This window comes from Xyrauchen texanus, chromosome 48, assembly GCF_025860055.1.
Source record: "Xyrauchen texanus isolate HMW12.3.18 chromosome 48, RBS_HiC_50CHRs, whole genome shotgun sequence".
Classification (NCBI taxonomy): Eukaryota; Metazoa; Chordata; class Actinopteri; order Cypriniformes; family Catostomidae; genus Xyrauchen; species Xyrauchen texanus.
In genome coordinates this window covers 16,459,671-16,473,786 of record NC_068323.1, presented here as the reverse complement: position 1 = coordinate 16,473,786, position 14,116 = coordinate 16,459,671, and the positions used below count along the sequence as shown (strand labels likewise).

The window sequence follows — 14,116 nt, the reverse complement described above, 5'->3', positions numbered from 1 at the left end:
CAAGGGGACCGACCGGTTGGAGACCACATACAGGACTTCCTTGACCTGGCAAGCGTCTCTGACTTTCCGGACTCAATCCTGGTGAGCTTCTTCAGGGGCAATCTGAACGCCTCACTGAGGGAGCGGTTGCCACCGGCAACGCCGAGTGGACTCTCTGCAGCTTCATAGAGGTGACTTTGCGGGTCGGCGGATTGCCGTTAACCGTGGGCGATGCTGAGGAGGACCCTACCTCTCCTTCCTCAGTGGTGACTCTCCAGTCGCCCATGGCGCTTCTTGTCACGCCAGCTCCATCTGTAAGCGAGCTCACCCCTTGCCAGTCGCTTTCCACGAGCCAGCCGGTCCACTTCATCTGCCCGAGGAGGAAGAGAAGACGGGCTTTCGCCTCCCGGCCAGCGCCTGCCCCGGTCTGCGAGCCTGAGCCCACGCCTGCCCCGGTCTGCGAGCCAGAGCCCACGCCTGTCACTGTGAGCGAGCCTGTGCCCACGTCAGACACGGTCAGCGAGCCTGAGCCCTCGTCAGCCACGGTCAGCGAGCCTGAGCCCTCGTCAGCCATGGTCAACCAGCCAGAGCCACTATTCCCCGATGTCAGTGAGCCAGCAACTGTCGCCACCGCCAGTAGTGAGCCAGCGACTGTCGCCACCGCCAGCGGTGAGCCAGCGCCTGTCACCTCAGCTGTCCCTGAGCCAGCGCCTGTAGCCTCTACCGTCCCAGAGCCAGTGCCTGTAGCCTCTACTGTCCCAGAGCCAGCGCCTGTAGCCTCGACCATCCCAGAGCCAGCGCCAGCAGCCATGACCGTCCAAGAGCCGGCGCCAGCAGCCATGACCGTCCAAGAGCCAACGCCTCCCGAGCTTTCCAGAGCTCCACCTCCCGAGCTTTCCAGAGCTCCGCCTTCCGAGCTTCCTAGAGCTCCGCCTCCCGAGCCTACCAGAGCTCCGCCTTCCGAGCTTTCCAGAGCTCCGCCTTCCGAGCTTTCCATAGCTCCGCCTTCTGAGCTTTCCAGAGCTCTGCCTCCCGAGCTTTCCAGAGCTCCTCCTCCCGAGCCTCTCAAGTCCCTCGAGTCTTCCAGGGCTCCTCCTCCCGAGCCTTCCAGGGCTCCGCCTCTCGAGCCTTCCAGGGCTCCGCCCCTCAAGCTTCTCAAGCCCTTCAGGGCTCCGCCTCTCGAGCCTTCCAGGGCTCCATCTTTCAATCCTCACGAGCATTCCAGGGCTCCGCCTTTCAATCCTCACGAGCATTCCAGGGCTCCGCCTCTCGAACCTTCCAGGGCTCCGCCCCTCCAGCCTCTTGAGCCTTCCAGGGCTCCGCCCCCTCAAGCTTCTCGAGCCTTCCAGGGCTCCGCCTCTCAAGCCTCTCGAGCCTTCCAGGGCTCCGCCCCTCAAGCCTCTCGAGCCTTCCAGGGCTCCGCCCCTCAAGCCTCTCGAGCCTCCAGAGCCTCCTATGGCTCCACCTCCCGAGCCTCCTATGGCTCCACCTCCCGAGCCTCCTAGGGCTCTTCTCCCCGAGCCTCCTAGGGCTCTTCTCCCCGAGCCTCCTAGGGCTCTTCTCCCCGAGCCTCTTAGGGCTCTTCTCCCCGAGCCTCCTACGACTCCGCCTCCAGAGCCTCCTACGGCTCCGCCTCCAGAGCCTCCTACGGCTCCGCCTCACAAGCCTCCTACGGCTCTGCTCCCAGAGAATCCAGAACCTACTAGAGATCCACCTCCCGAGCATCCTACGGCTCCGCCTCCCGAGCCTTCTGCGGCTCCGCCTCCCGAGCCTCCTTCGGCTCTGCTCCCAGAGACCTTCTAGAGCTCCGCCTCCCGAGCATCCATGGCTCCGCCTCCCGAGCCCCCTGCGGCTCCGCCTCCCGAGCCTCCTACGGCTCTGCCACACGAGACTCCCGAGCCTCCTACGGCTCTGCCACCTGAGACTCCCGAGCCTCCTACAGCTCCGCCTCCCGAGCCTCCCTCGGCTCCGCCTCCAGAGCCTTCCAGGTCTCCGCCCCTAAAGCCTCCTACGGCGCCACCGCCCTCAGCTCCGCCTCCTGAGCCTTCCTCAGCTCCATCTCCTGAGCCTCCCTCGGTTCCACCTCCAGAGCCTTCCAGGTCTCCGCCCCTAAAGCCTCCTACGGCGCCACCGCCCGCAGCTCCGCCTCCTGAGCCTTCCTCAGCTCCGTCTCCCGAGCCTCCCTCGGCTCCGCCTCCTAGGCCTCCTAAACCTGTCCCTGTCCTGTGGCCACCTCCCAGGCCTCCTGGACCTGTCCCTGCCCCTTGGACTGCCTCCTTGCCCTTGAGCCGCCATGGACTGCCTAATTTCCCCTTGTTCCCCCTTGGTCTGTCTCCATGTCCCTGGTGCCCCCTGGTCTGTCTCCGTGTCCCTTGTGCCCCCTTTGGTCTGTCTCCGTGTCTCCGTGTGCATGACACCGTGGAGACTTACAGCATGTGGAGGCTCATGCTACTCTCCGCAATCCAAGTACAATTTACCACGTGCCCCATTGAGAGCGAGAACCCCTAATCGCAACAACGGGGAGGCTACCACATGTCACTCAGCATACCCTGGATTCGAACTCATGACTCAAAGGGTGTCAGTCAGCGTCAATAGTCGCTGAGATACCCCGGCCCCCCTGGAACTTCCAGTGTTGATACAATAGCCTTAATGAATAGAATACCCTTAAATAAAAATAGCTGCCAAATGAAGAGTTTGCGACCCATGATAAATGATAATAATGATAAAAAAACACAGGCAGCAAAGTATGCACACTGACAGAAGACGTTTAATTGCAGATAGCTGAATATAATGTGCATGGTGCGTAACTGTAATATATCTCGGATTCAGTAATGACACAAGAAATGCTGTTAGACACAGAAGAAACACACTTTATTATATTTTTAAGAACAGATGACAGAAATGCCATCTATCGCATGTATGTCATGCTGTTTGTTCGAGACATGCAGTCTCATGGAATACTCGTTTGTAAAGGGTTCTCACTCTTTCTTTGTTTCAGTCTTCTGAATTTTTTTTGCAAGAACATTATCGTCTATGAGTGCTGCAAATGACCTCAGACCATCTCTGTTCAGGAGCTGCTTTGAGTTCAGTTCACTGTTTTTCCACAGAGGAGTTCAGTGTGACCACAACTCCGCAGCCTATATACATCTGTGATTAAAACATAAAATAATGCAAAAATTTATATTTATACCATGATTTATATTGCAGTGATTTTTATCATTATTATTATTAGTATGTTTACATTTATAATTGTTTTTAGATCTTAATATGATTTAGTAATTTTCCACCATTGTCACAGACAGATATTTGTATATGAAAGATGGTTATATATGTTTTTTTACCACTTCGTTATTTTAATTGCTTTTTTGTTTCATTTAAAGTGCAATTGTAATTCAGAAATGCCTTTTTGGTTTAAGTTTTGTTAAATATATTACATTTTCAATGTAAAATCACTAAAGCAATAATATTCAGAGATCCCTCAGCCCGGGGTTGCCGATGAAATTAGATATTGTGATATATACTGGCGGCCAAATGTTTTGAAATATTTACAGATCTCAGCTGTTTTAGAAATAAATTGGTACTTTAACTTCACTTTTAACTGATCACAAAGTATAGTCAGGACATTACTGATGTAATAAACAGCATCATCACTATTTGAAAAAAGTCATTTTGATGAAATCTAGACAGACCCCATTTCCAGCAGCCATCACTCCATCACCTTATCCTTGAGTATCATGCTAAATTAATCATTTGGTTCTAGAAAATCACTTGCCATTATATCAAACACAGCTGAAAGCTATTTGATTCATTAAATGAAGCTTAACATTGTCTTGTGTTTGTTTTTGAGTTGCCACAGTATGCAATAGACTTGCATTATATAAGGTCAATATTAGGTCAAAAATGGCATAAAAAGAAACAGCTTTCTCTAGAAACTCATCAGTCAATCATTGTTTTGAGGAATGAAGGTTATACAATGCCAAAAAACTAAGATTTCTTCCAAAGGTGTAGACTACAGTCTTCAAAAGACAAAAGGACAACTGGCTCTAACAAGGACAGAAAGAGATGTGGAAGATCAGATGTACAACTAAACAAGAGGATAAGTACATCAGAGTCTCTAGTTTGAGAAATAGACACCTCACATGTCCTCAGCTGACAGCTTCATTTAATTCCACCCGCTCAACACCAGTTTCATGAGTAAAGAGAAGACTCAGGGGTTGAATCAAAAGAAAAGGTTAGAGTGGGCAAAGAAACAGACATTGGACAACAGATCATTGGAAAAGAGTGTTACGGATCTTAACCCCATTGAGCTTTTGTGGGATCAGATAGACTGTAAGGTGCGTGAGAAGTGTCTGACAAGACTTCTGTGCTACAGGAAGTGTGGGGTGAAATGTCACTTGAGTATCTGGACCAGCTGACAGCTAGAATACCAAGTATCTGCAAAGCTGTTATTGCTGTATGTGGATTTTTGATGAGCAATCTTTGAAATAGTTTAATTTCTGTATTTTTTCAAATTGTAATAGTAATTTCTCACGTTATTAATGTCCTGACTATACATTATGATATACAATTTATGCCACTTTGGTGAAATGAAAATACCAGTTTCTTTCCATAATAGCAATTATTCCAAACTTTTGACCGTCTGTGTGTGTGTGTGTGTGTGTGTATATATATATATATATATATATATATATATATATATATATATATATATATATATATAATTATTACTATTATTATTATTTATTAAATATTGTGAACTAATTGTGACAAATATTGTTACCGGCAGAGAATGCACAGATGAAGTAGGTTAGTTTCCAAAGAGATGTTACGCTTCACAACTGTTGAAAAGCCATCTTTGAAAATGTTTTAATTTAATTAAAATTGCACTTATTTATTTTTTTAGGTTCATTTAAATTTTCTGTTAAAATAATGAAGTTCTAAGTTTGAAATCAAGCTGTGTTGCGTTAATGTGTAGGCTATTGCTTAATGAAAATTACCCCATAGTACCACTTAGTGTCCAATCAGCAGTAATACCTGTGTTGAACTTGAAAATTATGATACCGTTGCAAGTCTAGTAAGCAGCCATATTAAAAATGTTGTCTTGGAACTTCTGGCCTAGAGGTTGCTATTTAGATATCTATGGTGTTGATGTGAAAGTGTAATTAGCTAGCAAAGTGAACTGACATGTTACGGAATTGACAAAAGATATCATGAGTATTTTAAAGTTCTCAAGGGATGTCATAAAACTGGAAGTAGAGGGTGAAGATTTTAAAACAATTTATTAATTTATAAATCCACTAGATCCTCTAGATCTCATGCTGTGGACATACTGAACTGCCTCTGTGCTCATTAAACTCCAAGAGACAACACAAACTCATTAAAAGCATATCTGAAATACTCCTCTGGCCATCTTCTCATATCATTCACCCATTACGCCTTTAGTCAAGGTGAGCAGATTTTTTGAGTGTTAAACGGGACGGGGTGCCACTATAAATATACACATATACATGTGAAGGTCTACATTCTTATTTACATTTTGTTTACAACTATTTTAATCACATTTAAACCTTTTAAATATGTGGGGGGACAAATGTAATTTCCTTTGTCATGAACTAGCATGTGAAATAATACGAGCTGTCACTATTTTCGAAATTTCATGTCAACTACGCATTTTAACACATATTATTTAGCAGATAAAACCTAATAATTTAGCAGAATTACACGTATGAGTATTAAACTGCGTGAGTGTCGGGAAAAATGAACATTCCCAGTGTCAGCAAAACGCCTCACCAGCACTTCTCAAACTGGTCTTATAGTGAAAACGTGACTCTATACATTTTTGCAAAACTTGTTACACGTGTCTCCAGGTACAATTCCCTGCAGTTTCATAGTGAAATCAACACTAGAGGCGCTACAACAACTGTGTGTTTTATTCACTTTCACTCTAATCATGATTTTAATGGCTGATAATGACTTTTCTACTCCTCTAGAACGCATCTTTTATGATCGAAAACGATACATTTTAATGCCTTTATTACAAACTCACCTACATGTTTATTACATATTTACACTTATTTCAACATGGGTACCTTACACTGTAGCTCACCTGATAGGATGTTGGACTTAGATTTGAAGGACCACGGTTCAAGTCCAGCCATTAACTCAAGCTGACACGTGACATTAGAGTCATAGAAGCGGCAGGAAATTATGTAGTTGCTTCAGAAAATGTGATTTTTCATTTCATTTCTGCATTTAAAAAAACTTATGGTTAGATTTACGCAATGATAAGGTAAGGATGTCTTTTTAACGTCTCATTTCTATTTTAAAACACTATTGGTTAGGTTCAGGCAAAAGTTTTAGGTTAGCGAGGTATGTTATAAAAACATCCATCTAAAATTCACCTTAAAACCACATTTGAATACGGCACAATTTTACTCTCTTTTGGCGCCCCCAGCTGGACATTTCACTGGAAAACTGCAGCCAAACGTGATATACAGCACGTAAATTTCATATTTGAAATTTCGATAGCATATTTGGCCTTTTATTTTTTTAATCCCTCCAACCACCTGTCATATAGAGACCACTTTTCACAATTCAGTCAATTCCCAATGGATAGAATCAAGTCCCATCCTAATTATTATTATTTTTGTTGAATATCCGGTTTCACTCGGAAATATGTCATTTATGGTCCTAAAATGAGTTGCGAACACTGTTGAATGTTGACTTAAAAGCTCAACATCCACACCTTGTATTCCTGCAAATAGCCATAGAGGTGTATGTCTCTGCAATTTGATTTGCCACTGTGCCTCTCATAATTGTGTAAACAATCGGCGTGAGTAAACTGCCAATGGAAGCATTCACAACCATGCGTTGACTGCTGTCTCAAGCTGTTAATTAATGCAGAGATTTATTCACCTCTGCTTTAGTTGCCATGTTGAAGTTTCGTAATAAAGGAACAAAGAACATGTTTCGTAAATAAGTTATTCATTCATTTAAAATCTTACTCTTCTAATACTAATTACAAACTAGAAAAGAAGCTCTATTAATGCGCGGCTCTAACGACTACTTTATTCCCTAGAGAAAATGCGTCATGCAATACATTTTTGCAATTCCGAATGCTTAGACAAATGTAACTAAACCGCAAAAATGAGACAAAAACAAATCTTCGAGGGCAACAAACCCTGTCCTGCGCTCACTGCCACTCAAATCCCAGACCCAGGGTTGGTGCTTAATTAGTGTTATTAACCTTCACCAAACCGGGCTGATTTTATTTTGCCATGGTGACAGCTTCAGCTCTATTTCTCCATTCACCGGCATGAGGTATTTTAATTGGCTCGAGCTCTGCAATCCACTCAGCCCTGACAACGCGTGGAGACGGACGCTCACCGCGGTGAGCGACATGTAAATGGCCTTTCTATGAAAGGCGTTTTCTTTTTCTTTTTTTTTTTTTTTTACCCTCGCACGTATTCCTTCAGTACAGCGAGGACACTGCGAGCTTCCCCGAGCTGCGCACTGCAGTGATGTGACAACCGAGCAATTATTAACAATTTTGATGGCTGCGGCACACACAGACCCATCTCCGTGCTTGTTGCAAAGAAAAGCACGCAGCCATCTTTTGCATTTGCTCTCAGTCACCGTCGAGAGTTCAGGCCTAATTTATTCATTCTTATCATCTTCTCTGCAAAGTCAACAGACTATATCTTTATCATATATACATTTCATTGTGCTTATTCATTTCTCTTTATGTTGTTGAAGGGTTGTAGACTCTACGAAAAGAGACTAGGTGCGTCATGGCCAGTTGTTATTGAAGGTATGGTTTTTGTATTTAACAGAAATGAAGGAATCATTAAATTGACATGAATGGTTGGTTGGTATTGGTTATTTTATAGTCGCTGCTGATAGAATATCTAGAGAACAGGGTGGTCCATGGATGAAATGATGCTGATTTATATAAAACATTTTAATGATAGCAAATAGGATGCATGCATAACTGCTGAATTCAAAATGGCTTAATTTAATATATTTTAACACTAGCTTCAGGAAACGCAATGAATGCCCCCAACAGTTGTTGCCAAATAATAACAACATATCATGTCTCAACTGGTCAGATATAACAAATTGGAGATTAATGTAAAGCAATTTTTACACAGACTTTTAGAGGCTTAAATGCAATCCAATAATTGGTCCTACTGCAGTATGTTAAATAACAATTCTTGGCAAAAATAAATAAATAAATAAAACGTGCTAACATGTTTTATTTATTCCCTTTTTTTTTTTTTTTTTTAATTAATTTTAGTATTTTTATTTATTTTTCCTTTTTCTCCCAATTTGGAATGGCCAATTCCCAATTTGCTTTTAAGTCCTAGCGGTTACGTAGTGATTTGCCTCAATCTGGGTAGCGGAGGACGAATCCCAGCTGCCTCCGCGTCTGTGACCGTCAGCCCACGCATCTTATCACGTGGCTTGTTGAGTGCATTGCTGTGGAAATGTGGAGGCTTAACACGATTCTCCGTGGCATCCACGCTCAACTCACCACGCACCCCACCGAGAACTAACCACATTATAGTGACCACAAGGAGGTTACCATAATGTGACTCTACCCTCCCTAGCAACTGGGCCAATTTGGTTGCTTAGGATACCTGGCTGGAGTCACTCAGCACACCCTGGGATTCGAACTAGCGAACTCCAGGGGTGGTAGCCAGCATCTTTAACACTGGGCTACCCAGGCCCCCCTTTTTTTTATTTACAAAACTCAAAAACTGTTAACTGTTATCTTTAACCCTCCTGTTGTCTCTTATTGCACAGGTAAAGAATACATTATAAATACTGCATCATGTTTTGTAATAAAACCAAAAGTTTTGACTATGTCAAGACCATCAAAACAAAGAAAATAAAAATAAGAATGTATTTTTTTATATTATTAAGAGAAATAACTTAAAAACAAATAGTTTGTTTCATTGTCTTAATGAAACAATCTTGACCCATATGGGAAGAACCAGTTGTGACCTTTCACCTTTTTACAGTATGGATGTTATTCATAGGGAAGGAATGATAAAAAAACGTTCTCTTCCGATTCCGATACCTTTACTGTCAGTATCGGCCAATACCGTTCCTGATCCAATACCAGTGTTGTTTTTTTTCTTAATGTGTTTAGAACATCTATAATTCACTGTGTGACACCTCTAACAATACATTATTTCATTATAAATTAGGGAAGAAAAAAAACTTTTATTGTTAATTAGTCTGATGGAAGCAGCAGCAAAAATAACAGTAATTCCAGTGAAAGTGTTCAGTAGAAAAGAAGCCAGTTCTCAACACATTTAACTTGTATCTGGACTTTTAAATGGTTTCAGATCTCCCTCTCTCTCTCTGTTATTTATTTCATTTTAGTTTTATTAGTATATCAATCCACTTTTCAATCACATAGTAATTTTAGTTTTTATTGTCATTTCTAATAATATAATAATAATTTTACTATACATTGGTGATACATTTCAGTTGTAATTTTTTAAGACTTGTATTTTGAAAGTCCGGCGCTGAGCGCTCCAGGAAGTCTGTGTTTGGTGTTTGTTTGTAGGCTAATTCACAGTAGTTTAATATGCTCCTCATTCAACATCTGTTAACATGCTTGTCCGGTGCCATTCTCAATGTTATAGGCAGACTGAACTATCGATCATCTACATCTGCGATGGAGTTTGTGTGGAGTGACCACATATTGTGCTCAGCAGCGCATCACAAGCCTCTGCATATGTTTATGTGTGGACAGAGCGGCACTCGTTCAGAAAAGTGTGCACCCAGATACTACTTAGATGTGCATGCTGACTTTATATTTATTATTAAACGTAGCCTTTTGCAATTCACAAAGCTTTTGGTTGACTGTAAGAGCCTGAATAAAATGCACAAGTTATATGGACTATAATGGTGATTTGAAGGTTATTTATGTAATTCTTTGAGCTTGACAGTAACGTTAATGACCAACATGTGGTTTTGGACAACATGGACATAGGATTTGGACGTGGTATCACGTCAGTATCGGACCTGATACCAATCCAGGTATCGGATCACTGCCACTGCCACACGTTCCTAAACCCCTGTAATAATGCAACAAATTGTTTGACGTTAATGGGAAGGAATGAACAAATCTTCGAGAGCAACAAACCCTGTCCTGCGCTCACTGCCACTCAAATCCCAGACCCAGGGTTGGTGCTTAATTAGTGTTATTAACCTTCACCAAACCGGGCTGATTTTATTTTGCCATGGTGACAGCTTCAGCTCTATTTCTCCATTCACCGGCATGAGGTATTTTAATTGGCTCGAGCTCTGCAATCCACTCAGTAGATTCAAAAGAACCGGCTCATGAGAGTCATTTGTTCGGGAATTTGAGTACACTGGTCGCGCTGTGTGTTTCGCGCTATAGATTCAAAAGAACCGGCTCAAGAGAGTCATTCATCAATTGGACTAAACTGGCTACGCTGTTTGTTTTGCACTGTAAATGAAAAAGAATTGGCTCATAAACGTTATTCGTTCAGGAATTTAGACTACACTGGTCACGCTGTATGTTTCACACTGTAGATTAAAAAGAACTCACCATAAGAGTCAGTCATTCAGTAATCGGACTACACTGGTTGTGCTTTGAGTTTTGGACTGTAGATTCATAAGAATTGGCTCATAAGAGTTATTCATTTTCATGCTGTAGATTCAAAATATGCATTATCAATGATCAAGGATGTTGGTAGGTTTTGGAAATGGTGGAATTTTGGTGGAATAGAAATGGTTATTGGCAGATGCCAATGTCTCATAATGGCCAAATATCGGCCAAATGCATGGCCGATACATCAGTATATCTCTCCTTGCCATTGTAGAACATGCTAATGATTATAATATTAAGGTAGTGGAACTGGTCTTACAGCTGGCACAGGTTGACCTGTCAATCACATCCCATCTAAAACCATAATTGTGGGTGTACTGTTGCATTCTTAACATGTCGTATTTAGCTACAAGGATTTAAGAAAAATACTTTATTATTTTGTTCAAAGTTTTGCAAATATTTGCTCTTTATCACTGGGTTTGGATAGTCTTAACAAGATAAATTGGCTATATAAAGCCATTTGTAGCCTATTCGACTTGCAATCACATTTTTAACAATTGAGTTGTACTTTTCAATTTGAAGGGTCTCCAGTGCATGGCTATTTGATGGGTCTCATTAACACGATTGGTGTCATGTTCTTACTGGATCATGTTTCTTGGTCAAGGTGACGCTAGCTGGCTGTTTCCGCAGCAGCATGTGATTGTAAAAAGTACTGCTCTGGACCCTAATTCTATTACCAGATTCACACATTTGCCCTCACTGGAGCTGGAGGACTGAGATTATTAGACTAAAAGGGAGGTGGTTGTTTTTTGTGTTTAACAGGGTATGGTTGATTTTGTCATATTGTGTTTATTTGGCAGGGGTGTAAGGGACTGAGCTGCTGTCACGATGGACGCCCAATCACAAGGCCAGCAGCCACCAGTGCCAGTGTTTCAGCCACAGGTAAGATAGCCGTCTGTCAGACTGTCCTCTGCTCTTTTCTTCTCCTCCTTAACACTATATTTCATTCTATATCACACCTAAACACAAACGTAAGTAAATGATGACAGATTTTTGGATGAACTATGCCTTTAAAGCCTAGCCAAACTTTTTTGTGATTTCATTATAAAGTCATTTAAGTTTTCATTCGTTTTTTCAGTCTACCACCCTAACTTACCTCCTGCTTGCTTAGCAGCAAGTATCACAAGCCTGCCGCCCTCATCCACATTTGCCCCTTTCTGTCAATCCACCCGCAGAGAGACAGGCGGTGGTCTGCTCTGGCTGTCTCTCTGCTGTGCCGGGTGAGAGGTGATAATGAGATTCTGCTCTGTGCAAAAGCAGCGTTTCCTGCTCACAGGAGCCATCATGTGCTTCTCCACCATAATGCCAGAGACAGGTGTTGAAAATCTGCTGCTTTTAGCAGTCTTTTGCTCTGTCTTCCTCTCTCTCTCTCTCTTAATCGCTCTTTTGTCATGCTTATTTTTCACACCTCTGAACTAATTTCCTCCAATCATGTGACTCCATTATTGTAAAAAATCTTGTGGTAACCGTTACATTAAAATGTTTAAATATTAATGTTTTGTACAACATTGGCACGCGTCATGATTTACAAAGTTTTATAAGGGTTTCCACAGTGATGGACAGTTGGTTTACCTCACCCAAAAATGGAAATTCTGCCATAATTTACTCATCCTCATTTTGTTTCAAATAGAACGTCTCAGTCACCATTCACTTTCATCGCATCTTTTTTCCATACAATAATGATAAATGGTGTAATTCTGCCTTATGAGTTCCATTAAAGAAAGAAAGCCATACGGGTTTGGAAAAACACAAGGTTGAGTAAATGATGGCTGAATTAAAAATTTTTTGGGATGTGTCTCTGACAGCTTGGTTTGAATAATGCATCAATTAATCAGTTTGAATCGAATGATTTAAAAAAACTTAACTCATTATCACAAACAATGGAAATTCTTTGGTCAAAAAGTGTGGAAACCCTGTTTTATAAATGTTCCGTGTACAGCTGGGAGGTACAGCTGTGAACTTCAGACCTGCTATCATAAATAAAATATACAAGACATTTGATGTTAGTAAGACCGTAAGACCCAAGGTAGGTTTAGCAATGGAATACACCATGACAGCTTAAGCGGATGACTTTTACAAGGCTGAAGGATTACTCTCAACAAGTATCCAAGTTCGACTCTTATTCCCTCTGAAAAAAAGCAACAAAAAATGCTTAGAATTTGAATTGTATATGTAATCACGGAAACGCTGTTTCGCCAGTGTTACCATATCTTTCAGTCCCTAGGGTTTGATGGATATGCATAGGAGATGCCGGATGAGTTGGTAAGGGGTGCATATTTGATGGCGCATTTGCTCTCTGAGCTAGTGGGAGGGAGAGATATTCAGATCTGGTTTTAATCGTCACGGCAGATTTTTTCGACAGAGCAAAATCCCTGTGTAAATCAAGGAGAGCTTTAAATACTGGAACGGATTGAAGAAAAGCACAAGTACTTGCAGGGTGAAGGAGGTATAAATATTGCATGGGCTGGGCCTGGAGAGAGACATTGATGAAAAGGATGCGAACAGGATCCCATGCCTTGTTCCCCCCCACCACGAAAATCCCCCTCCAGCGCCCACCAACCAACACCACTCTCCCACATCTTCAGTGCTTCGGTTGTCCTTTCCCTTGTAGCCGCTGGAAGTGTTGTGCTGTCAGCTCACACCTAGTCTCCACACTGATGCTGCCCTGTCCTCCGTCATTCTCCTCCTCCTCTCCTTCTATCTCATGTCCGCTGTCATCAGGCTGCATGTCTACATTTCTCTTTTTACACTTGTGTCACTAGTGGCCAACCCTCCATACTTTGCTGTTGGTCCTGTGATATGTTGTCCCTTTGAGTCATTACCCAGCATGCACTGCTGCTTCTTTCATCCACTCTGACCTGTCCCTCTATTGTGTGCCATTTTGTTAACGCGAACGCCATGCATAATTTGTGTCACATGCATCAAGATTAATAACAAATAAATAAATAAAAACTTTTTTTAATGAATGCTTATAGTTAACCAGCCCAAAGGATGCCTTGTCTGGTGGCTGACACAATAATTTTTTAAGGCTTAAACATTTTCGCAGTGACTATTTTGTAGTTTTGCTGCTGACATCATATCTTGAGATTTGATGGATATGCATATGATATTTTGCTAATAATTCTTTTTAAGGCCCATGCATTAGAGCGCAACTGTGTCCACCCACTTTTTCAGCCATCTTTGTTCCGCAAGTCTTTTCCCATTTGTTTTGTCCATAGGGTTTTCATGAAAACCTTCATAAAACATTTCTAATCCATGAACCAAACCAACCAGCTTGACCAGCTGAATTGCAACATTACAACCTTTGATTTGAAGAAAAAGTATTTGAAAATTGTACAAAAAGACAAAGCTACGAATAGTAGTAAAGTAAAACAATATCGAAATAAAAACAATATCGACATTCATTCGCACAGTGTCATAGTAGAAGGTCGCTGCAGAGCTCTTTTTGTGCACTTTGTTGGCCATGATTCTTAGATTTGTGGATCTTTC

The 14,116-nt window shown here is 42.3% G+C and overlaps 1 protein-coding gene across 5 annotated transcripts in view; it reads left to right on the top strand.

The window, feature by feature from the left end:
* Window positions 1-14,116, top strand: part of LOC127639823 (serine/threonine-protein kinase Nek7) — a 97,420-nt gene that overhangs the window by 30,302 nt on the left and 53,002 nt on the right. For all 5 annotated transcript variants that reach the window (XM_052122076.1, XM_052122075.1, XM_052122079.1 and 2 more), the window contains one exon: window positions 11,428-11,509. In XM_052122076.1, the coding sequence (XP_051978036.1) occupies window positions 11,456-11,509 (54 nt within the window). In that variant the 5' untranslated portion in view covers window positions 11,428-11,455. The remainder of the gene's footprint in view (window positions 1-11,427; window positions 11,510-14,116) is intronic.